We start from the raw sequence: 23,715 nt of genomic DNA on the forward strand, positions 1-23,715 counted from the left end.
GGGAGGGGCGGTGCCGGGCGCTGATTGGCCGCGGCGGCGGAGCACGCGCTTCCTCCCGGCAGGCGCGGCCGCGGGCACTGCTGGGAGTCGTAGTTTTTCCTCCGCCACTCCCGGCGGGACGGGGCGGCCGAAGGGGCAAAACGCGGTCGCGATGGGGATTGGCTGTCGCCGCGGCAACATGGCGGCGCCCGCGGAGCCGCGCTGAGCGGGAAGGAGGCGGCGGCGGTTCCTCCTCGCCGCGATGTGGAGCGGCTGCCGCCGGCTGCTGTGGGGCCGCCCCCCGCCGGCCCGGTTCCCTCGACCGCCTCCTGCCGCTGCTGGGAGCGGCCCGGTGGGGCCGGGCGGGGGTCGGGCCTACGCCCCGCCGGCAGGTGAGGGAGCGCCGGGGCCTCTCCAGCCCCCATCGGGGAGGGGAACCGGGACCCTTCCCTGGCCCGGCGGGGCTGGTCCCGCTGGGAGCTTCTTCCCCCGCCCCCGGTGGGGCCTATTAAGGTCACCCCGGGCGGGGTACGGTGGGCTCGGCAACTCGGGGCGGGTGGGAAGGGCCCGATCTCCCCGGCGGGGCCGGGAGCGCTCCCAGCGCAGCCCCGCGGGGTCCCCGGGGCCTTTCAGCATCCCCGGTAACGCGGCCCCGCTGCGGGGCCTCCCCTCCCGCCCTTGTGCTGGTGTTACTGGGGGTTCAGAGTGGGGGGCGCTGGCAGCCTGGCCAAGCCCTCGCTGCACCCGTTTGCTTCTGTGTTTTGGTGGGTTCTAGGGGTATGGGACCCAGCCGGAGTGGTTCACAGAATCACAGAATCATAAATAGTGTGGGTTGGAAGGGACCTTTAGAGGTCATTTGGTCCAACCCCCAAACAGGCACGTTCTGGGCCACGTGTACCCTCCACAGACTTTGCTGGAAACGTGTGGGTTTGAGGACAGTCCAATGAGCCTCATTCTGTGTAGGGGAGGCTGTGGAGTTGCAGTGAATCATTGTGGGGGGGCAGAGCCCCCTTATGTGACTCAGGTCCCCCCTGGGGTACACACACATTCATCTTTTCAGAGCTGCACCTTAGCAGTGTGGAGTTTTCTGAGGCCCCGAAGCTTGCAGGGCACTGAGCGTGAGCAAATCCTCTTCTGATTCCTCAGCAGAAATGACCTTTTTTTAATAGCTTAGAATAACAGACCTGCAGCCTGGTTTGCTCGCTTCACCCTTCATGAGGTAGATTTATGGGTCTGGGATTTATGATCTGGTTGCTGTCATCAGGGGAATGGTTTGTGGATTCTCCCTGCCTTGTGTGAGCAATACAAGCTTTTGCAACACAAGCATGCAGCAGCTGGTAGGAAAAGAGGCTGCTCTTGAAACAGACCTGCGGTTCGCTCGGGCTCACTGTGCTCCTGAGCAGGGATGTGTGGGCTGGAGGTGGCTATGGGAGCTGCTTCCTCCCTCGGTGACTCAGTGACACACTGCAGCATGGACAACGTGTCACCAGCACCATCCAGCTGTTTCTGTCGTGTCTACAATAAACCCGTCACAGTGGAGGGAGCAGCGTCCTGCCCTGGCACACTCTGAGCTGGCAGCTGTGGCTCTGCCAGCAGATGCATCATCAGAGTAGAATCATAGAATCACTTTGTCTGGAAAAGACCTTTAAAATCATCAAGTCCAACCATTATCCCAACCCATGTCCCTGAGAACCTCATCTCTGTGTCTGTTCAACCCCTCCAGGGATGGTGACTCCACCACTGCCCTGGGCAGCCTGTTCCAATGCCTGACAGACCTTTTCAGGAAGAAATTGTTCCCAATATCGAATCTAAACCTCCCCGGCACAATTTGAGGCCATCAAGCCACCTTGAGGGCTCTGGCTGCAGTGAGACACAGGGGAAGGTACTGAACCTCCTCTAACTCCCCTCTGATCGGCTCTGTTTTTGCCCCCAGAGAGGAAGAGGTTTTACCAGAATGTGAGCATCTCTCAAGGAGAAGGTGAGTACAGATGCTGGGACAGGATGGAGGGGCTGGTACCCGGGAGGGACACTGTCAGCCCTCACTGCTTCAGCAGGAGCATGACACGCCTGCACCCCAGGCCGTGTGAGCCGGGTGTTTGCCACTAGCCTGTTGTGTAAAACTGTGTGGTAGGAAACAGCTTCCAAGACTATTTTGGGGAAAGTATGTCCAAAATGATTGTGGGAAACTCAGCTATCTCTGGTCCTGTGCTCCTGTGAGCTCCAGTTCTGCTCCTGCTGTGGGGTTGTCTGTTGTTCCTTAGTGCCTGCTCCTCTTTGATTCCCCAGGATTTCTACTCTGATTCCCCAGGAGGCTTCGAAATAAACCTGGACCATCGGAAACTGAAAACACCCCAGGCCAAGCTCTTCACTGTGCCCAGCGAGGCCTTGGCCATTGCAGTGGCAACAGAGTGGGATTCCCAGAAAGACACCATCAAGTTCTACACCATGCATCTGGTGAGCCCGACAGCCGGGGGCACCCAGACCTTGGCAGAGGAGAACACGGTGTGCTGGGAGCAGTTGCGTCAAGGAATTTGGGATTAAAGCCAAGGAATCGCAATTCTGTAGACATGAGAACAGTCTCCAAATGCAAAACATGGAGAAAGCAGGTTGTCCTGATGCTCATGGAAACAGACAAGAGGCTGGGACTTTGGCTGGGCACTGGGGAGGAGCTTGTCATTGTGAGGGCAGTTAGATACTGACTGGGTGACTGGTAGGGAATCTGTCACTGGGAGACTTGAGAAGGAGCTGGACAGTTACTGGAAGGGTAGGAAGAAATGGGATGAGCTCTGGAGCAGTCGGTGAACGCTGTGCCTTGGTCCTTCAGGGACCTGCTCCTGAGGCTTCTGAAATCAGCGAGAAGATTCCTATGATATGAGCCACATTTTGGCCCTGCATCCCTTCCAGATGTGCTCTCAGTTTTCTGTCACAAATTATTCTTCTTGGCTTTGTACAATGGAAGCTTCTGCTTCCCCAAGCCTTGGATAACAGCAGTTTAAACTGTGTTTATCCCGCAGACCACCCTGTGCAACACAGCACTGGACAATCCCACGCAGCGGAACAAAACACAGCTGATCCGTGCAGCTGTGAAGTTCCTGGAGACCGACACTGTCTGGTATGAGATGGGGGCTCCACTGGTGTGGAGGCGAGGTTGTTTTGTCGCAGTGTTGTTTTTGGAAAGGTGGTTGGGGGAAGTGGGGAGGTGTCTGTGGTGACTCGGTCATGGCAGGGCTCTGATCTGCCAGGGAGCAATTGTCCAGCATGGCTTTGTTCTGCAATCTCCCAGCTATCGTGTGGAGGAGCCGGCTGCTTTGGCAGAGCTGCAGAAGAATGAGTGGGATCCCATTGTCGCCTGGGCTGAGAAAAGGTATGAAGTCAAAGATGTTTCTGTCTGCTTATGCCCTTCTGAGGCGAGGAGCTCTGGTGCTTGTGACTCTCAGAGCTGCAACGTCCACGAGCCCTGTGCTTTTCTAAGGGGCTGGGCAATTGTTCCAGGTACAATGTGGCAATTGGCTCCTCAACCAGCATCCTGGGGCCAAACATCCCCGCCAGCACCAAGGAGACCTTCATCAGCCATCTGGCGTCCTACAACATGTGGGCCCTGCAAGGTGAGAGAGGCCGCGCTAGCAGAGGAGATGGTTCCTCTCTATGGGGCAGAAGAGTGTAATGTTTTTCCTCTCCTGCTGATATGCTGAGATAATCACAAGGTTTATGTTTTCAAACTCCAGGCCAGTCCCTTAGCTGTATTTGTTATGGGTGTTCAGGATCTGACTGCTGGCCTGCGAGCTGTCTGCTCTGTTCTAGCACAAATAACTTATTTAATGCCAAACTTTTTAGTGATGTAGTCCCCAACTTTGTTACCAGGAAAAGAAATGGGCTTTGGCACTCCAATTGTCCATGGCTCGGTCCTCACTCTTTCACCCTTTATAGCTCACTTGATTTTACCTGATACTGCTGAATGACACATAAAGAAATTAAACACCATTTGTTTCCTCAAGTCTTCAAATGCAAGACTTGAATGAGCAGCAGACTCACAGAAGACACTGAGCAGCGAAGGAAAGGTATTTGGGACAAGATTCCTGGGGCAGGGCTTGCAGAGCCTTCCCGTTTCACCTGTAAAGATATTTTTTGATGCATCATTTCTTTTCCTCACAGTTTGTAATATGGGTAGGCATGGTGGAAGTGAAAAGCATGTGCCTCCCCTGGAGAAGGGGAGCTGGTCAACTTCAGACCCGAAATTCAAGGTCTGGCCTAGACTGGCAGCGCAGGACGAGCCTGACTTCAGTTCCTTCCTTAGACCCTGTCTGTGTGCAGGCACCTCTGTTATCAGCTCGAGCTGAACTGTGAGTGCTCAGCAGCTCTGAGCCCTTTTTGCTCCTCCTGGCTGTGCGTGTCTGTGGGATTTGCTCCAGTCTCTTGGCCACTGGGCACTCGCTCTGCTCCCTTGAAGAGGGACGTCTGGCAGCCTGGTGGTGTGGCCGGAAAGAGCTCTGCTGCTTTATCAGCTGTGTCCTTTGCCGACACGGTCTCCCAGGGCACAGCACACCAAACACATTTGCACGGTGTTTTTCTGCACTTGGGTATGGATGTGGAAAGCTCTTTTAGCTCTTTTAGAGTCCCTCTCACCCTGGATTTTCAGCTGAGCTCCGGAACAGTCAGGCATGGATGGGTGTCCCCTCCCTTTGCACAGGGCAGGTTTGTGGCAGAATAAAAGGAGGCGGTTTCCAAGGCAAAGCCTTTGTCACTGTGGTGACAGTGACCAGAACAGCACTTTGTGTCTGCTGTTAACTGCAGATCTGACCCTGAAGTGCCCAGATGCAAATGGGAGGTATCAGAATCCCTAAGGAGGTACTTCACCTCTGCTGTCTTTTCAGAGTGTATGAAGATGCTGCTATAATGCTGAAAAAAACAACCACGAATCTTGTTTGTTTTGGGTTATTCCCTTCCAGGTATAGAATATGTAATCACCCAGCTGAAATCTCTGATTCTGTCCATGGGTCTGATTGACAGGCACATTACAGTCGAGAAAGCCGTGCTTCTGTCTCGTCTGGAGGAAGAATACCAGGTAAATGATGTTACAGAACAGCCCTATAATTCAAATAGCAATAATCTCAGCATGACAAATGCATCTCCCTCCACAAATAACTGGTGAGGGAAGTGCCTGCTGTTGCAGAAGAGGTTCCACTCCACCAGTCTCCCCATTTGAGAGAATTTGGAGTGTGCTTCTGTAGAGCAACACCATGGGTGGCACAGCCCAGAACTCTCCTGGGGCTCCCAGTTTCTCTTTGCAGAACCCAGCTGGCTGCTTTTCTCCCTCTCGAATCTGAAGTGCAGAGTTGTAGCCGGCTTCTCTTGGTCTGGGTTATCCAGCCTGGAGGCTTTGGTAGACACCAAGCTAATACCTTCCTTGCTGGAAAATGGCCTGGTGTGAAGCTTCCCCTGACCCAAAAGTGGCTAAAGTTGATGGGAATCTTCCCCTTTTAAGGGGCTTTGCCTCAGACGCCAGTGCAGGTGAAGCGTGTCCTTCCACTGAATTCGGCTGGACATCTCTCTAACCCTGTAGTCAGTGATCCCACAGCTCTTGAGGGGGTTGTTTCACAAAAGGGAGACTGAGAGTTGCTGAGCAGGTCTGCACATAATCCAGTTCTGAACTGACTCACGTTCCTCTTCTCCTTCAGATTCAGCGCTGGGGCAACGTGGAGTGGGCCCACGACTATGATCTGTGCGAGCTGCGTGCTCGCACAGCAGCTGGGACTCTCTTTGTTCACCTCTGTTCAGAGAGCTCGACTGTAAAACACAAGCTGTTGCAGGACTGAGGCTGCTGGGCTGGGCACAGGCGGAAAATGCCAGGCTGTGAATTGCTGGTGTGACCCAGGGGCTGGTAACCACCCTCCTGCCACTGCTCCTTCCCCGCGATCAGCCTTGTGCTGAGCGACTGTGACTTTTGTGGGCAGCTCCTCACTCGGGCCGCCTGCCGCAGCGCTGCGCCAGCAGTTTTGAGCCCACAAGGAGAAAAGGTCAAGGTGAGCTTCTTCTGCATCCCCAAGACAGCAGCTCTGACTGTCACCGATGTCTGTAACTCATCAGAGGAGCTCCCACGAAAGAAACGCCTTCCCGGGCAGGGCACGGCACAGACATACCCAGCATATGCCACATGTCTTCATAGCTGCCAGCTCCTGACACACACTTGTTATGGAAATCTGAAAACAGACTCCATTGCATCTGTTCTTCATCCCTCAGCGTGCCTGTATGTAACACCAGGGTCTCTGATTAAAGGCACGCCCCTGCTCGATACCGAAAGCCAATGCTGCTGAGTATTTCTTTGTTTTAATCACCAAACCGTGGCGCAGGTCCTGAGCTGCCAGGCTCTCAGCAGGTGCTGGGGTGGCTGCAGGCAGAAAAATAAACGCAGAGCTGAGCAGAGACTAACTGCTAAAGATATCTGTTCGCTCCACATCTCTGTGTGACCTCCTCCCTGCTAAATGCCCTGTCCTTGCAGTCAAGGAGTAGCAGGGAGGTGACTGTGTAGTCCTGGAGCAAGATGGGGGGAGAACCTGGGCTCCTGCCATCTTCAAAAACACAGAGCACCACGAGCCAAATCTGTGTATGACAGGCAGCACCTGCCACGGGGCTTTCAGAAAGACCTGTTCTCTCCCCTGAGCACGTATGCAGCCACCCTCTCTTTTAACCTTCCCACCTTTCTCCTTGCTGCCTGCCTGGAGCCGCGCCGCCCCGGCCAGCATCATTCCTCAGAAGCTGCCCACGACTGAGTGGAGCAGCTGCTGTCACCGAGCAAGGAGGGGAATTAATGACTCCTCGCTTGGCTGTTGCGAGCAGCGGTGTGTGAGCTCCCGTGGAACCATTGATTTCGCTTCCTGCTAGCTGGGGGCTGCTCTGTTCATGCTGCAGAAAGCTGAGGTTTTTTTGCGAGGTGGTGAGAAGACAAGGCTCTCAGGCATGCAGAGCCCCCGCCAGCCTTGTGCTTGCTGAGCTGGAAACCCGCTGTTACCTCGGGGGTGGTTTGATGGAGAACGCTCCTTTCCCAGGCTGCTGCCGCATGCCTGTGGCTCGCAGGTTCCTATCGAAGCTTTCAGGCATGATATGCCACGATGATTTGGTTTCATCAGCTCACAGCTGAATCCATAACCCCTTGTGACCAGGTCTGAGCTCTGCGCAGGTTTCACGCCAACATGATGGAAGAGACAGAGCTTCGTATGCTCTTCTGGAGTCAATAAGTAGCTTTTATTTGCAGTTTATGGTGGGATGGAAGAAGAATGCCTTTAGCCTGAGATGTCCACTGCTGCTGAGGCAGAGAGAGCTGGCCGTGCCCGCTGGGTGTGCTGCTAGGGGCTGTCCGTGTGTCCCCAGCTATGGCAGCTGCCCGGCCCACAGCAGATCTATTCCATCGGCTCCAGGGTCTCCATGTTATGCAGCTCCTCCTGGAGACTGTCAATGTACTGAAGGATCTCTTTGACATGCTCACGGTTCCTGTCGACCTCGTTTTGGAAAGCCTGAACAGATTGAAACCAAGCAGTGAATCCAGAGGCTTGTCAGGGTCCCTGCTGTAGCGCAGAGTGCTCCAAAAGTCAGGGAGCGTCTTTCCTAGCAGTGGCCCCCCCGCTTGGGCCAAACCTGTCTGTGTCCCATCCCCCTGAGCGTGAGGGTCTCTTACCTTCTCTGTCACAGAGGCCTGCCAGCGGTAGGTGTTGGTGAAGATGTCGCTCTCTCGCATATCAATCTTCCGCAGGCGGACACCATGGGACACGTTGGCTGCATTGACAATGGTGTTTTTGTCCACAAGGAGCTGGGAGGTAACATGACCGGATGAGAGGAGGGGACAGGCTCGCAGCAAAAGCAGCAGAGCTCGGTACTAGCAGCACCATAACTGCAGTGCTTGGAGGGGGAAAAACAGCCCTCTGAGTCAGATGGACAAAACCCACATCATCATCTACTCTGCTCTGGTGAGACCCCCCTGCAGTGCTGGTCCAGCTCTGGGTCCTCAGCACAGGACACACATGGACCTGTTGGAGAGGGGCCAGAGGAGCCACAGGAATGATCCAAGGCTGGAACAGCTCTGCTGGGAGGACAGGCTGAGAGAGTTGGGGTGCTCAGTCGGAGAAGAGAAACTCCGGGGAGACCCTATTGTGGCCTTTCTGTACTTAAAAGGGGCTGAAAAGAAAGATGGGGACAGACTTTTTAGCAGGGTCTGTTGTGATAGGACTAGGGGTGATGGTTTTAAACTAAAGGAGGGGAGATTCATGTTGGACATGAGAAAGAAATTGTTGCCCCTGAGGGGGGTGATTGCCTGGCCCAGGTTCCAAGAGAGGTGGTGGATGCTGCATCCCTGGAGACATCCCAGGCCAGGCTGGACGGGGCTCTGAGCAACCTGAGCTGGTGAAGATGTCCCTGCTCATGGCAGGGGGGGCACTGGGGGAGCTGGGAAGGTCCCTTCAACCCAAACCATTCTGTGATCAGGATGAATCCAGTGCTTTACTCTTCACAAGGATGTGTCCAGCCCTTGCTATGGTGTAATCGTGTTATCCCTTGTAGGGGTGGGAAACTGAGGCAGCACCCTTGGCCTCACCTGCTGGAGCAGGCAGCAAATGCCGGCTGCCGGGTGCTCTGCCGCAGGCAGGGCTGCCTCGCAGCACATGGCAGACCCCTGCGGGCAGCTGGTGTTGGAGCAAAGCTGCGTGTGATCCAGCACGCCTGGCCCGGCAGCTGCGGGAAGTGGGAAATGGCACTTGGAAGGGTCTCTTGCACTAGCAGCACTGGCTGTAAATCTTCATTTTTGGAGAGTTGCAGCTTCTAATCAAAGCAGTGACTTCCCCCATGGCTCTAAATAGAGGGTGGCTTTGCTAAACCGTAATGACTCTCCTCCTGCAGCCAAGTGCAGCTGTTGAACAAATTGCTTCTCCCTGGAAATGGATGGCAGCGAGGCAAAATGGGTGCACAGCGATGGTGTGGAACTGCAGCCATCTGTACAGGCCATAAAGCAGGGAGCATTCCCAGGGGGGCGAGGGGTCTGTTTTGTGTCTGTCAGCTCTCAATTACCTGGAATAACAGGGGGGCTGGGATAAGCTGGACAGAGCAAAACCACAGCGAATGCAAAACTCGAGTCATCTAGCCACTAAATGAAGGAGGCAAAAAGGTCAGCAGCATTGCTGACTGGAGCACTGCAACGATCTTTGTGCTTTCTGAAAGGCTCCAGGGACCTTCGCTATCACAGCAAGACTGAGGGCTCAGTGGAGGGCTCCACTGGAAATGTCATGTCCTGTCCCCAGATCAGCTCATGGGCTGGGGAGCTCTAGGGGGGGATTTTGAAATCACTGAGGCAACCAGAGCCCCGTGCAAGGAGTCAGAGCAGCGTTCTGATTCTCCTGTGGGAGCGAGGAGAATCAGAACAAAACCAGCTGCAAGTGCAGCAAAGATGCTGCCTAAGAGCCTGCTGGGCCTGGCTGTCTGGAAATCAGCCAGAGGAAGGGGTTGTGCTGGAGGCAGCAGGGGGACTCGCTCAGCACCTCTCCTGGGCCACTGCCACCAGCTCTGGCAGCACCCAGGGAAACCTGCAGTGCATTTTATTCTCTGTCCTCCTCAGCAGAGATGTCCGGCAGCACTGCAGTCCAGCCAAGTGGCTCGGGCCCTTTAGGAGGAGGTTAATCTCAGGTTTACCCGTGGCTTTAGGTGTACTGAGCCTCCTAGAAACCCTGTCCCTTCTGAGAAGAGGCTGTGGCCTCCTCTTCTTGCTGCCCCCCAGCAGAGATGAATATTTTGGTGTGCTCACCATACGAACTTCATCTGGTAAATCCTCCTCAAGCTCATTCTTGACCGATTTCTCCAGTGTGGTGATGCAGATCTCCAGCAGCTTTTCATGGTGACGGTTTTCCAGGTCCCGGCACTGGTTCATTGTATGGAAGCTGGCTAAGGAAAAAGCTGAGCACACCACTCACTTTTAGAGATTAAATGGTCTCCTGTAACTAGAGACTGAGTGTCCATGCACCGGTAGCTATTTCATTGACTGCTGTGGCAAGAATGTACATAGAAAACAGTCTAAGCAGCTTCCCAGGGTTGTATCATGGCTGTGTGGAGTAGGAAGGAAGATTCCCAAGGGAGAGAAAGCTGCATAAGTCCTACAGAGTTTCAGCACAGGAGAACTTAGATCTTCTTGTGTTCTCTAGAGTCTCCACAGAAAGAAGCTGAGTACCTTAAATGACCGTTTCTGCAAAGCTGGGAACAGATCTTTTCTGTTGATTAAAAAAAAAAATATCAAATTCTACACTGATGGCTTGTTTCTGGATTTAGAGGCAAGATATACATGACTGGGAGGTCAAGGCCAACATACTGTCAAAAGGATATATTCCTTTAATGTTTTCAATGAATGTTGATGCTACAACAGCCATGTTTCCTTTAAAATCATTTGCCAGTTCCTTAAGAGAGAGAAAAAGAGGAAATATTACAATGAAAATTTGCATAAACATAAAAGGGAGTCATGGAGTCTAGGAAGAATCTATAATTGATTATAATTTGGCCTCATTGCTGTTATTAGCACAGTTAGAAACTGAACTGCTTTGAGCATTTAAAGTGTTTTGAAGGCGCTGCAAGATTTCCTTATTCAAGGACAGAAAATCAGAATCAGTTTATTGGAGGGAAGCCAAGTGACTGATACCTTTACCCAGTGTCTGGAGCAAACCAGCTGATCCATTTTACCCTCACCTGAGTAATTCAGAGTGCTGTATTCCCATATACTGCCACGCTGCAGTCTCCTTGTACGTATGGAGAGCTTCTTATCGGAAGCATAACCAATGCCAGGGCTTACTGTAGCTTTTGTTTTAGTCCTCAGAAACTAAAATTGCTGCTGCCTATTACCTCTCTCAAAAATGTGTGATGGAGAATCTGTTAAGTGTTGCACTTAAATTGATAGAACATTTCACATCCAGCCACCCAAACCGTTCAAATCCAGAAGGGTGCACAGGGAGAAACGCTTCTGCTTGTTCCGTCAGTGACTGGATACACAAGAACTAATTCAGGAAACACTAAAAGGCACAATCCTGATGCAGTGAGGAATCCATGATGAGCTGCTGCTTTCTGTCATGCACATTCACAAAAGTGAACTGCTGCATCTGCTTGCACACAGGCCACAGCTCCTGCCTGCTAATTTTTAAACACATTACTTTTTTTTCTTAATGAAGATGCACATTAGCATCCCTGCCCTAGTTTTTGAGGAAAAGGCTGGGGAGAAGAAAGGCGGCTATTATGCAAGCAAATGCAGTAAGCTGAGCAGGAATGTGTGTAACCTTATTCATAGCAAAGATCAGCTTCAAAGAATTACACTTCTAGAATCCCAAATGCGTACCCCACGCTATGCCACGACTCCTGTACGCAGACCTGTAAAATGACTGGATGACCTCAAGTCCCTCTCTCTAAAGTCTGGGAAATCAGCTCAGACAGATGCAGAGGACTCTGAGGAACAGAAACGTGTTGCAGTGGATCAACGTCCAGGGCCTGACCTCACCCAGATCAACTCTGAGCAGAGAAGGAGTAAGATGGAGACAAAACATCAGCCTGACTTGGCGCTGTGAGCTGCTAAACAGAAGGGTGCAGCAGCACAAAAGTGACCCCCCTGCATTCTGGTGTCACAGGTGCGTGTGTGGCCCTTACCTCCATCTGGTCAGCTATCAGAATTTCCAAGGTCATGAGCGCTTCTGACAGCTGATGGATGTCCGCCTTGTACTCGGCTCGTTTAGACTCAGCAATATCCGAACTACCGGCATTATGAATCTCATCCAGCGTCTAAACACAGAGATACATAAATTACTTATAGTTTGTGTTCAGCACTCCACTGCCACTTAATTAACTTGTTACGTAGGTGAGAAAAAGTTCCCGCTGCTGATTAGCTGCAATGAAAATGTGATGATTCAGGAAGCCTCTGGATTTCCATACTGGGTAGTCAACAGTGCTGAGCGATGCTGCCACATTAACGATCCGGGCAATGCGCTGGAGTCGGTGAAAACGCTTCCTCATCCACCACTCAGCACCTGACTGCAAAAAAGAATTAGATTCTTGACATTGCTGGTCATGAAGATGAGATTAACAATCACGTTGTGGAAAGAAATGCAGGGCTAAATCCTGATCCCCGTTGTGTCGAGGAGAATCTTGACTGACTTCCATATGGTCAGGATTTAGTATTCTGAATATGGAACACCTATGATTGCCTGCCTTCCTCTTACAGTGAGGATTTATTGCCCTTTGGAATTAAATATTGACGTCAGTTTTGTAGCAGACAAGATTTATGATTGCTGGGATCCAAAAAAGAGTCCTCTTGTGCTGAGCAATGTATTATTTTCGAGTCTGTTCAAAACAAGTTAACAATCAAATGTTAATAGGAGGAAAAAACATAGAAGTTTTAAGATGTCTAATCCACTTCTGAGAAGGAATGGAACTGGCTAAAGTAAGGAATTCTGATGAAAACCATTGCCAAGACTTGTGTCTGAAAATGGATGAGATTCCCCAAAATTGCAGTGTTAAAAGGGGGGAAGGGGCGAGCACAGTATTTTCTCATGTAAACAAGTTAGGAGGCTCAAAAAGCCCCCCAGCCACCCAAGCTGCGCCTCTGGGAGCAAAACCTTCCAAGTTCAAGGCCTTTAATGCTTCTTTGCATCTTAACCAACTCCAGAGAGTTATTCTACAGGTTACCCAAGTTTGCACGGAAGGATTCCAGGGAGACAAACAGCCCCTAAAAATGGTTTATGGATTTCAGTCTGCTCGGACCTCTGTGCCTGCTGAACAAATGCAGCAATTTTACATGAACGGAGAAACGGTGTTAAAATACAGTGTCGGTTTTGACACCGACTCCTCCAGTATTTATGTGAAAACTGTCACGCTGACCACCGTGTCCACAGGTCATCGGACAAAGACCAAGGGCCAAAATCTGCATTCGGCCATGTTTTCTTGGAGGGTTTTTTTTTGGGGGGGGTTGGTTGTGGTTTGGTTGGTTGGTTATTTTTTTGGCAGGGGTGGTTTTTGGTTTTGCTTTGTGTTTTTTTAATTAGTATTATTTTTATTGTTATTTTTAATGAAGATATATTGGGAATTCAAGTGCAGGTTGACTGAATACGGATATCAGTGTTTCTCTGTCACCTTCTGGTGAGGCTGCAAACCCGTGTCTGGACCGGAGCTGACGGAGCCTGGTTGCCAGCATGACTCAGCAGGGTCCGAGGACCCGGGCGCAGGGTGACTCAGCAGCCTGTCAGCGTGTGACGAGGCACCTAAATATAATAAAAGTGACCTGGTTTTCAAAGGGAGCCAGCGCTCGTGACTCTGCCGGTGTCAGCTGTCAGGGACCTGCTCTGCTGACAGGGTTCCCAGCCTTTAGCATCCCCCTTATTTATTCTGTGGAAACAAAATAATGATTCATCTATTATACATGGGCAGAAAGGGATCCAGCTAGAAGCTACGTCCGTAGCAGCTGCAATGGGTGGCTGGAGTAGTGCAGAATGAAAATGAAAATATAGTTTCTGCTTTAAAAAGACTAGAAATACATTACAAAAACTTTATCTAATATTTTGGTCAAAATTCTTCGAGCTGCTGTTGACAAAATGAACCAAAGCAGAAGATTACTTGAAGAGAAGCTGAATACCCTGCAGTCTCCTTCCTTTTCTTCCCCCTTTTTCAGTGAAGGAAGAGTTATTGGAGGCCTCAAAGAGAAGGGGAGTGGCATCGAATCTGCTAAATCTCTATATATTTTTAAAATTGACTTCATCAAAATTATTTAAACTAAAAGAAAGGTTGAGTATTTCCATTTTCTTAAAGACTAGTAACTTTCCTGGATGGCAAAAAAAAAAGTAAAAAAAACCCCACAACATTTAGCCGCTTTTTTTAAAGCATCAAAGGCCCTTTACCTTTGTGGACAATAAGCAAACACTAGGCTACGTTAATTTTGTTCCACGCTGAATTTCCAGTATAGATGAAAGCTGTCTGTGTTAGCTGGTTGTGGTTCGCCCAAAGGGTTGAAACTTCAATCCCCAAATTATTTTCCTACATAAAGTACTAAAAACCTTTTAACGTAATGTCATAGTTAATGACATTATGTTACTTCACACAGTGTTTCTTGGTATAGATTCATACTGTAAAAACCATGTACAGATCCATGTTTGAGCACTGGGGGATGTTGCCCAGTCTCCATCCTTGGACATGGTCCCAGCCACCGCTGTTGTTGGCCCGGCTGGAGCAGGACGCTCGGACCAGGCGCCTTCCAGAGGTCCCCACCAACCCCAACCACTCTGCGATTCTGCCATTAGGGACCAAGTACCAATTCCTGGTACAACAGTGTAAATACAAAATCGTAATTCTAATTTTAACAGAGCTACCCTTGTTCTCAGTGAAAAGCTGGTGTAGATAAATCAGGTATCAAACCAACAGAAGTATAACGACATTACCATTTTGTTCCGATTTTCAAAGTCTAGGATTAGTTTTCTGCTCTCTTGCTGGTTGGCTGTTAATGCTTCATTACGGCATTCACAGAATTCGGAGACTTCAGCTTCTCGTTTTTCATACTCTTTCAGGCCGAAGTTAAATAGGTTCTCACAAACCGAGACAAACTCCTCCCTGTATGTGACACTAGTTAAGGTATTTTGCTTGATCAGTGGAGCAACATGTGACGCTCTTTCTACCTCTGCAAGTTTGAGGATCACGAGTTACAAGCTACTCTTCCATAAAGTTTGTGGTTCTTGGCGGGAGGAGGCTGCCAAGGATTCTGTCTGTGGCAGGACTTGGGTCACTTAGTCACATTTTATGTATAGGATTTTGTTACCTTAAGGGTGTGAAGAATGTATGTGGCCTTGAGGGGAAAAAAAAAAGGAAATATATATACCTGCCTGACTCTTTTCTGGCACAGCAGTGGAATGGAGCATACAACCCTATCTGTCTTCACAAGTGTGAACACAATGTCTGCGTAGTTAATAAATACAGCTCTGGAGCCTATAGCCAGAGCGCAGAATAAACTACTGACTTGGTAGTATCACAAAAATAACGTCCATTTTTCTTCTGCTATTATCTTGGCAATGGGATTGTTTCTAGAGTCTATTGTAGTTAAGCTGTGATGCATTTTTCCCCAACAGTGTAATGCAATTTTAAGGAAGGTCAAGTTACTGGCCTTGACAATGCTCGATTAATCTGAATAAGAAAAGAAAAAAGGGAAAAAAAAGTGTCTGCTTTCTGATCCCCAGTGTAGGAACAATGATCAGAAGAAAGTGCTGGCCTGAAAACTTCACGTTGCCAGCTCTGGCAGGCTGAGCGATATGCAACTCATATCATTCTGATTAGTCTGTTCCTATTTCCTACCACTTCAATTTCAACATGATTTTAGCAACTGCACTCTTACAGTCAAACTGACAGAGATTTATCTTATAGCTCATTTTAAACTTTAAGTGGATTCCAGACTTAAAGAAAGTACAAAGCCTTGATTCTTGAAGGGTCAGAAGAGAAGGCTACCGAAATCGTGTTTGATTCAAGTGAAGGAAAAGGAATATGATAATTACAATGGTGAGAATTTAAAACGTTCGAATCTCATGACCTGTTGGTGATAAAACTGAGTGGTTTTACAAATGAGATGTTTCAAGCTGGGCTGGCCAGCTTGCCAGTAATATAAACCATTTGTTTTTAGCCCTCATATTTCATGAGATATCAAGCCTTAAAGCTGTCAGTGGTCTCATGGTCTTGCAGTGGGGTTTTTTTTTTGGTACCATTCCAAAATTGAGCACAGACTGTCTCAGATCTTAGATCAATGCAGCTTTCAGCCCTGGACAAAAGCAATGGGTGAAGAATCCCCACGGATACACCTCCTTCTTAACTCGAGGCATTATGTTTTAGCTGTAGATACTCTAAACCCAGGAAGGATATTTCTGCAGCAGGTCACTCACTCCGGGGAGGGAAGCCAGTTTGGCAGCTTCTGTATCGTCTTCGTACATATTGTCAAACAGGAATGATCCATTCAGGTACTCAACAAAGGCTGTCTTTGAAGAGAATCAGAGCAATATAAGTAAAATAAAGAGTGCCAACCTGCTGCCAGCCAGGATGTGTCTCTCCTACAAGCACTTTACCAGCAGAGAAACACGGGTGCAGACACAGTGATACCAACACAATAGAGAAGCCAAACAAGGCATGAAAGCAGCCTGCAACCAGCATGAAAACCAGCCTGCCTTTGCTGCTAGAACTCTCTAGCCTAAGGATAGAAAACACTGTTTAATCTCATACAGAACATTCACACATACAACCACGTACTGCAAGGCTATTAAGCTGTTCAGATAAGGAGTCAGTGGACTTTTGGGATAGATGAAGAGCTGCAGGTGTCACCCCTGTCACAGCCTCCTGCTCTTCGGCCAGTCTGATCTTCTAGAGGTCTGGAACACAGAGCCAGACCATAAGGGAAAGCACCATTCTGCCTGGTCATGTCTTCAGTCTGTTTGTGGGACTACAGTGATCTCTGAAAGCCCTGAATAGTTTAACCATAAAACTAATGAAAAGCATTAACTTGGTGTGAAGGAAGAAAAAAAGTCATTGCGCCGTGAAAATGCTAACAGTTCCCTCAGACCTGTAATTTTCTTAATCTCACATCAGGCTGATAAGATCCTCGGATATGATTTACTATTTGTCTTTGCAGGGTCTATATCTATAGTTTCATTGTTCAGCCAAAAGAATTATGTTCCCTCATGTCACATGTATTCCACAGCAGTTCCTGTTCTCATTCAAAGGATGAGAATCAGAGATCACAGAGCTTAATCCCAGCCTTAAGTTTTAGCACAGTCGATGCTAACTCTCATTAAATATTCGGGCAGGTAAAAGACAAGTCAATATGTGTTGCGCTTCTTTCTCCTGAGACAATACACAAGCAGCCAAAGAAAACACACCTTGTGGTACTCCAGCTCTTGCTGCTTTGCCTGTTTTTCCTCCAACTCAGCCAGGACCTGGGCCTCCTCACCTTCCAGCAGATCAGTACGATCTTGATACTCTAAAACTGCAGCTTCTCGCTGAGAAATACAGAGAAATAAAATGTTTTTACTAGATTACCCATCATCGCTCAACAAATCTGGGCATAAGCATTCAGTCTTTCTAGAACATGCACCTGAGTGACATCTGCAGTTCTGCTTCTTTGTGGGCTTTTTATTAAACTACTTGTGAAGCTTCTAATCCCATTTTTTGTTGGCATATTACTCTGACTCTGCATTCAATGCATCTGAGCTGGTTCAGACCCGGAAAACCTTTCTCTTCCCATTTTCTCATCTTTAGGGTTGTTTTTTCTTTTTCTTTAGCAGGAGGCTCTGTTTTGACTTCTAGAATTCGAGCTCTGATTTGACCAGCTAGCAAGTTTAATACATTCGCTAGGGAGGAGAAGACTCTTCTGAGGAGTGGATGACAAGGTAGTAGCAGGGGCGAGAACCTAATTAGCTTGAAACTGAAGCCTGACAAATTAAAGTAGGCGGATTCTATGATGTACTGTCTGTACCAGCAGGGACTGGGCTCTATGACCTGGAAAGCCCTTCCAGTCCTATGGTAGGAGTAATGTATATTCCAACTAGACCTCCTGCTCTGCGCCAAGCAAATTTAGAATTAATCGTGTATTTGGTTAGCAAAAAAAACCAACCCAAAAACCACTTCTTTGTTCCTTTAAGCCCGCAGGCTGACAGTCTGTCAGTCCGCTACCGAAACAAGCTGCTCAGTGAGCAGCAGGACCACCAAGACTCCTTTCCCCCAAATCCATGTCTCAAGACTGATCTCCCCCAGGATTTTCGGATCTCTGAGGCTGGTACTCACACTGCAGCCACTCCGTGGCAACATTAAACCCTCTCCCACACGCAGCTGCTGATTTGCACAAAATCTGTGAAGACATCGTGCCTCTGACACCTCTCTGTCAGATTTGATAGAATTTGGCCTACAGGTTCACAGCTGTTAGGCGGAGGCAGAACAAACACTGTGTGTTTCTGTAAGCCTAATTTCTGCAGGGAACCAGCCCTGAATGTGACAATATTGCTGGCAAACCAACAAAACAAATGATCTGTAAGATGCTGTTGCCTGATTTCACAAGGAGGGAATGCAGAAATCCTTACCGTGCTGTCGCTCACGAGCTTGAAGTCCAAGTACATTAGGTTTGGAAGATAAGCAACAACAAACAGCATATACCGCTCATCGTCGCAGAGAGGGTTCCCCGTGAGATTCAGTGTCCGTAAGTTTTTAAACCTCCTGAGATAGATCACCTGTGCCAAGGGGAAAGAGATGCTGCACTTCCCAGTGCCAGGGAAACACGCAGCCTTTAGAAATTCATCGCTCTTATTACAATTACGTTGCAACACATATCCTGCTCTGCTGCCAAATGCAGGCAACATTAAATTAGGAGTTTCTTATGGTTTTGGGAAAGGAAATACTTAAATTTGCATTGCAAATACATAAATGATGGGTGTAGAGAGAAGGCCTTTAGCTGGCATGGACAAATCACAGGTCTGAAGATTGATACACCACCTTCAAAAGAACCCCAAATAAACCCTAGTCTGCACTCCCTCCTTTTCTCAGATGTAGCTACTTATTCCTTTTCCAGCTTTCATGGGAACCATCAGGAATTTTGCCGTGGCTATATCAGTAACAGAGCCAGGCCTGCGTGAGTCAATAGTCTAAAAGAGAAATAGCTGGAGTAAGCACTTAACGCTGGGATAGCTTACCAAAACCATAACTCAGACTGCAGGGGAAGAGGAATCCTAAGAATAATTTTCTCCTCTAAGGAGGGGCTCAGACACGGTGAAAAAGTCAGGTTTAGAATATTTGGTCCTTTGACAGGGAACATTTGCAAAGACAGGGAGCACTCACATCTTCCAGAGTGGTCAGGTTATTCTTTCCTATGGAGAAAATCTGCAGCTCTTGCAGCGTGTCCATGTGCTCGATTTTAGATATTCTGTTATTGTAGAGACTGAGGTCCTGCAGTTTGACAAGGGTATCCAGGCCCTCAATTACTTCGATATTGTTGAAGGACAAGTCTGGGGAAGAGTTTAGAAATCAAATGTTTTACAAGCAGAAATTATATTATTTCTAGTAGAATGCTCTGATTCAGACCTTGCATTTAGCTTGGTTCTTGATTTAGGGATTTATGTACAGGAGTGTTCAGTGTCCCACAGGAAAGGCTCAGCATTAAATCTGGTTCAGGAAGCGATGCAGACATCTCCTCCTTGCAACTGCCCAGGCAACTTTTAAATGAGAGGAGCAGTTGATGTCATTCAATGCTGAGTCCACATACACAACCTGAAAGTGATTTCTACTTTATGTGGAAATCCAAAATACAAGAAAATAAGTGGGGAAAATATTCTAAAAAGGGGGGTGTTTCTGTGACAAATTTGCTACTCCCTGCTTTGTTTCTTCCAGGCTTTTGCCTGCCACACCAGTGCTCACTGCCATGGTCATTCCCATAGGACCAACACCTACCAGTCCCACACTCACAGTCACCCAGTTGTCAGCAGAGCTATGCAACAGCAAATACTCACTTTTTCACGTGTTGATATTTTCTCTTATCCTGCCGGAACATCTATCCTAACACCTACATTCATCATGACTGAGGGCAGCATTTGCCCTCAGGCCAGTACCAAGTGATTTAGGAGTCCAAAGACGGTTGGTGAGGTTACCAGCTGTCTGCACCACCCCAGCCTCAGCCAACACACTCGTGAAGCAGCTGCTGAACCACCGCGGCCTTTGGGCAAATGAAACCCATGAGTGAGCTTCTAAACACTCTGCTTGCATTGTGGTGATCAGCTGTTGATTTGCAAGTGCATTAGTCATCTGTGCAGCGGAACAGGGCAGACAACTGGGAGGAAGAACCCATTAGACGTTTCAAGATGTGCTTTTGAACCGAAGCGCTGTTTTCAAAGGCTGAGGATATATTTACGCTACCAACCAGCAGTGTGGCTGCAGTTCCCAGAGAATGCTCTAAGCCACGGATCTGTAGCAGCAAGCTCACCAGTTTGCCCAGAATCAAGACCCACACCACTGTGCAACACTGCTATCACAGCCTGAGTTTTGAGTTGTAAGTAGTCACATAAGACCACAAGGATGGGCAGTTCTCGGGACAATGATGACAAGCCCTGCCATTAAGCATATAGAGGTAAAGATTGTGGGTTCTAGCCTCCAAAATGCCTGCGTTAGCTTCAAAAACAGAATACAGGCTTCTAAATCACACAGGTGTTTTCATCTCCAAGTACAAACCCCGGAAACAACCTTGAAATCTCAGCTTCCTGTTCCTGCCGCACCAAATGTATTAAAACCAGTTTTTAAACATTTGAAGGATTGTTTTGCAGCTCTGATATTCAGGCATTTTGACATTTGACAGTCAAATGAGGAAACACAGACAGCTGACAGCCTTCCCTGGGAAAGCTCCTATCAGCCGTGTTTGAGGAGGAATGTGACATCCCGGCTTTTTTGCACATTGTGTCTGGCCTCACATGCCTGTATCTTACCCAGCCATACAAGGTGAACTAGACACTCCAGAGCCTCTATCTTCTCAATTATGTTGTTGTCCAGCTGCAGTTTAGTCAGATTCTCAAACTGCCACAGATTATCAATCTGCAAGATATCTAAAGCCACAGGGAAAAAATTAAAGGTAATTGCTTTTCATGGGAGACAGCTTTCAGTTCAGCAGACACACTATCTTGCACAAGGAAAACATGTCCAGTCTTACCTCCAAAATGATTTTCAGCAGATTACAACAGCGTGTGCTGACTGCCCTAGAGAGAGTTCCACTGGCTGGACAAGATTTCAATGAAACAGCCCAGTTAACCTCAGTGTCCTGCACCAGCGCTCAGCGCTCATCAGTGATGCCAACGAGTCGCCGAGGGGACGCTGACTATGGCCCTGCAGTCAAAAGCAGCTTTATGAATCTACTACTAGGAGGCCTTGACCTTCATTTTCCTCTCCAGCTGCAAGAGGGAGGTTTGGGACATGATTCTGCTTCTCCCTGCGTTTGCAGGCTGGCGGTGCCCAGCTGCTCCTGGGATTCTCATCACAGGAGAGCAAGTTGGGGTCTGCTCTTTCCGTGAAGGCTGCAGTTTCGAAGTAATCGATATCCCTGCACTTAGGTTTCTCCAAAAACAGAATCACAAGGGCAGGCCAGGAGGCACTACAGAAAAACATTAGGACCAAGGTGACAGAAAATACACAACATTCTCACTCCTGATTCTCTTTTGCCCCCACAATGGCTTCCCAGAAGATTTTGTTAGCTGCTTTGCCGCTATTGTTGTTGAGCAAGTGCGGTGTAAAGCAAGGAATTGAATGCACAAAATATTCACACAGTTCTATATTTTACATTTGCAAACAAATACATGCAGGATCAGGTAACAGGGAGTTTTTCTAAGGAACTCAACCAATACACACATTATTTTCTTGGAGCACACAATGACTAATCAAAAGCAGATTTTTGCCCATGAAACTACACACCCCCCAAAAATACTCAAATATTGAGCCAAATGTTCTTCTTTTTCATTTTTTGAATGCAAGTTTACAACTGGTCTGACAGCAAGAGGCAAGCTGCGATAATTCCATGGATGACCGGAGGAAGCCACTGAATTGGGCCGTAATCACCATAATCTACCAAATAGCTCTCACATAATTGCCTGTGATGGCGGAGCCTGCCCAGGGTTTGATTTGTCCGCGGACTGAAGGGCCCAATAGCCCTGTGGCCTGTAGGTGTCACCACAATATAAATCTTAAATAAGAATAGCAGTGACAATAATAGCATAAAGTTAAGCAGCTTTAAAGTCACCGATCAGCAGAAGCACCCAGCTGCCTCTAATGAAACTACTTCATATGGATATGACTAAAAATGCAAGCCCAGGCGTTACTTTTCACACAACAAATACAAGTTTATCATGATTGTTTAATTGCCACTTAGCCACTTCATGCTTAATTCTATTGCCTTCTAACAAAAGAAGAAGAAGAATAAAGTATTTCTACCGATACTCACTTCTAAAACTAAGCTGTAGCTCTGTCACATCTTTAAAATCAGTACCTTCTTTTTTGGCAAGCTGTCCAATGTCCTCTGGGTACTGCTCTTCAATGGCTTTCTGAATCATTTCATCATCAATAACGTTTGGCTCAACGCTGTTGTGTGACTGACTCATTTTTAGACGGTATCAGCCTTAAAAGGACAGAAAAGAAAAATCAATTATATCACTGCCTGGCTACTATTTCCAACATTAATTGAACAGGCATGACAATTCCAAGGAATTAAAAGCACAAATGAGCCTTAAGAAGATCTAACACTTCACAGGTGATGTCAAACACGGACTTGACTTTTATCACAACGTCACTGATGGGACTCAAAGGTCAGCCTTATAGCACAAGCCCTGTAAAACAGCCGGGCACAATCACATGAAAACTTCCCACCACGTTTGAGTGTTTTCCATGAAGAATACCAGAATTTGGCCAGATAAATAGATCAGGAAAGTAGGCCCTGTGCAGCACCTACAAACAGCAATGGTCCATCTCATGAAACCCATCTTCATGAAGAGGGCACATTTGAGGCTCTGTGTGCCATTTAATCTGGTTTTAAAAGGTAACTTTCTCATTATGGGCAAGTTGGATTTATAGAGTAAGAGGCATGCATTTAGAGCATAGGAAAATTAACAACAGCAGTTCACTAAATGTTAAACACCAACATCATAATAAAGGTGATTACAAATTTGAGGAAGGAGGAATATTTATAAACAATAACAGTTATTTTCTGAAGAAAGTGCCTAGCAGAGACCCACAGTAAAGGCTGTCTTGTTTAGTCAATATTTAATGCTGAACACAAACACCTTTGCTTTGGGAAACAGACAATTCTGTCAGTCCTTGATGTCACCCTGGAGGCAATGAGACTACTTATCTTTCTAGAACTCTGCACAGTTAATGAATCAGTATGAAGGGCTTAAATCTTCACACTTTTGCTTGCATAAGATGTCTATAATTATGGAAGAAGTTCTGCTGATTTTTTTGCATGGGAGGACATGCACGATAAACATCTGGGTTTAGAGAGCTCTTGCGTCATCGTGGCTTTTAATTAACAAACCAAACCTCTTTATGGCTGTGCTCAGTACAGGCCGAGGACTAGCAGGCTCTGGGTTTATTCATCCTTGACCTGCCAGACTTTACATTTTACATGTGTTTGTCCAGCGGATCTTTAGTCAATGTCGGTCTCACAGACATCCCTGCACGGCCCGGGATGGGGACCCTGGCTCTGCCTGTCAGGGTGGCTCTGAACCGGGTGGGCTGCCGCCTTCTCCAGGCCCAAACCTCAGCCGCCCGACCCCTCAGGCTCCGGGTCCCCAAGGCTCCAGGCCCGCTCCGCGCCCCCAGTTCCCGGCCCGGCCCCCACCTGCGCCTCGGCCCCGGTACCCGGCCCGGTTGCTAAGGAAGCCCAGGTGCGTTGCTAAGGTTGACCACGTGACACGCTCAGCCGCCAATGGTCAGAGAGTGGGTGAGGAGGCTTGTTGCTAATCAGAGCGCGAGAAATCCGTGTCAGCCAATCAGCGCCGGTACTGCGCCTTCGGGGTGGAAGGAGGCTCGTATGATTGATGTTGCTTTTGTCCAATAGTATTAGAGAATGGTTTGGCTATTGCCCAATGGACAATGCTAGTAGTTGTGCCCCTGCTGTCAATCAACTGGAGGGCGTGGAAAGGGCGGGACTATCTCGGGGGCGGACCCCTCTCTTGACAGTGATTGACACGCTCTTTA

General features: G+C 48.4%; 2 protein-coding genes across 5 annotated transcripts; one reads left to right on the forward strand and one right to left on the reverse strand.

The window, feature by feature from the left end:
• The first annotated feature begins 99 nt into the window (after positions 1–99).
• ATPAF2 (ATP synthase mitochondrial F1 complex assembly factor 2) lies at positions 100–6,276 on the forward strand. 2 transcript variants are annotated; one of them, XM_065031313.1, is made up of 8 exons: positions 100–371; positions 1,913–1,957; positions 2,288–2,433; positions 2,994–3,091; positions 3,263–3,343; positions 3,472–3,584; positions 4,987–5,041; positions 5,655–6,276. In XM_065031313.1, exons 1-8 carry the CDS (start codon positions 242–244, stop codon positions 5,767–5,769), a joined length of 783 nt encoding a protein of 260 aa, XP_064887385.1. In that variant the 5' UTR covers positions 100–241; the 3' UTR covers positions 5,770–6,276. The 2 variants fall into 2 exon arrangements, with proteins under 2 accessions (XP_064887385.1, XP_064887384.1); XM_065031312.1 differs by having other exon boundaries at positions 104–371; positions 4,926–5,041.
• A 913-nt stretch (positions 6,277–7,189) lies between these two features.
• DRC3 (dynein regulatory complex subunit 3) lies at positions 7,190–23,468 on the reverse strand. 3 transcript variants are annotated; one of them, XM_021290464.2, is made up of 13 exons: positions 23,357–23,468; positions 22,010–22,138; positions 20,463–20,579; positions 18,829–18,995; positions 18,078–18,224; positions 16,881–17,000; positions 15,874–15,986; positions 14,412–14,586; positions 11,635–11,766; positions 10,333–10,403; positions 9,761–9,884; positions 7,649–7,780; positions 7,190–7,487 (listed from the first exon to the last, which is right to left on the reverse strand). In XM_021290464.2, exons 2-13 carry the CDS (start codon positions 22,119–22,121, stop codon positions 7,374–7,376), a joined length of 1,524 nt encoding a protein of 507 aa, XP_021146139.1. In that variant the 5' UTR covers positions 22,122–22,138; positions 23,357–23,468; the 3' UTR covers positions 7,190–7,373. The 3 variants fall into 3 exon arrangements, with proteins under 3 accessions (XP_021146139.1, XP_064887370.1, XP_005504611.1); XM_065031298.1 differs by having other exon boundaries at positions 9,761–9,883; positions 10,332–10,403; positions 14,412–14,583; positions 15,871–15,986; XM_005504554.3 differs by having other exon boundaries at positions 21,965–22,138.
• Between the last annotated feature and the right edge of the window lie 247 nt (positions 23,469–23,715).

This window comes from Columba livia, chromosome 15, assembly GCF_036013475.1.
Source record: "Columba livia isolate bColLiv1 breed racing homer chromosome 15, bColLiv1.pat.W.v2, whole genome shotgun sequence".
Taxonomy (NCBI): domain Eukaryota; kingdom Metazoa; phylum Chordata; class Aves; order Columbiformes; family Columbidae; genus Columba; species Columba livia.

Bases quoted from the DNA above. Each gene is read 5' to 3' on its own strand.
- ATPAF2 (XM_065031312.1), top strand. From the start codon at position 242: ATGTGGAGCGGCTGCCGCCGGCTGCTGTGGGGCCGCCCCCCGCCGGCC. The intron at 1,958-2,287 runs GTGAGTACAGAT...CTGATTCCCCAG, and splicing joins GAGCATCTCTCAAGGAGAAG to GAGGCTTCGAAATAAACCTG. The intron at 2,434-2,993 runs GTGAGCCCGACA...TTTATCCCGCAG, and splicing joins AGTTCTACACCATGCATCTG to ACCACCCTGTGCAACACAGC.
- DRC3 (XM_005504554.3), bottom strand. From the start codon at position 22,121: ATGAGTCAGTCACACAACAGCGTTGAGCCAAACGTTATTGATGATGAA. The intron at 20,580-21,964 runs GTGAGTATCGGT...CTGTGGCTTTAG, and splicing joins GCTACAGCTTAGTTTTAGAA to ATATCTTGCAGATTGATAAT. The intron at 10,404-11,634 runs GTAAGGGCCACA...CTCTCTCTTAAG, and splicing joins TGATAGCTGACCAGATGGAG to GAACTGGCAAATGATTTTAA.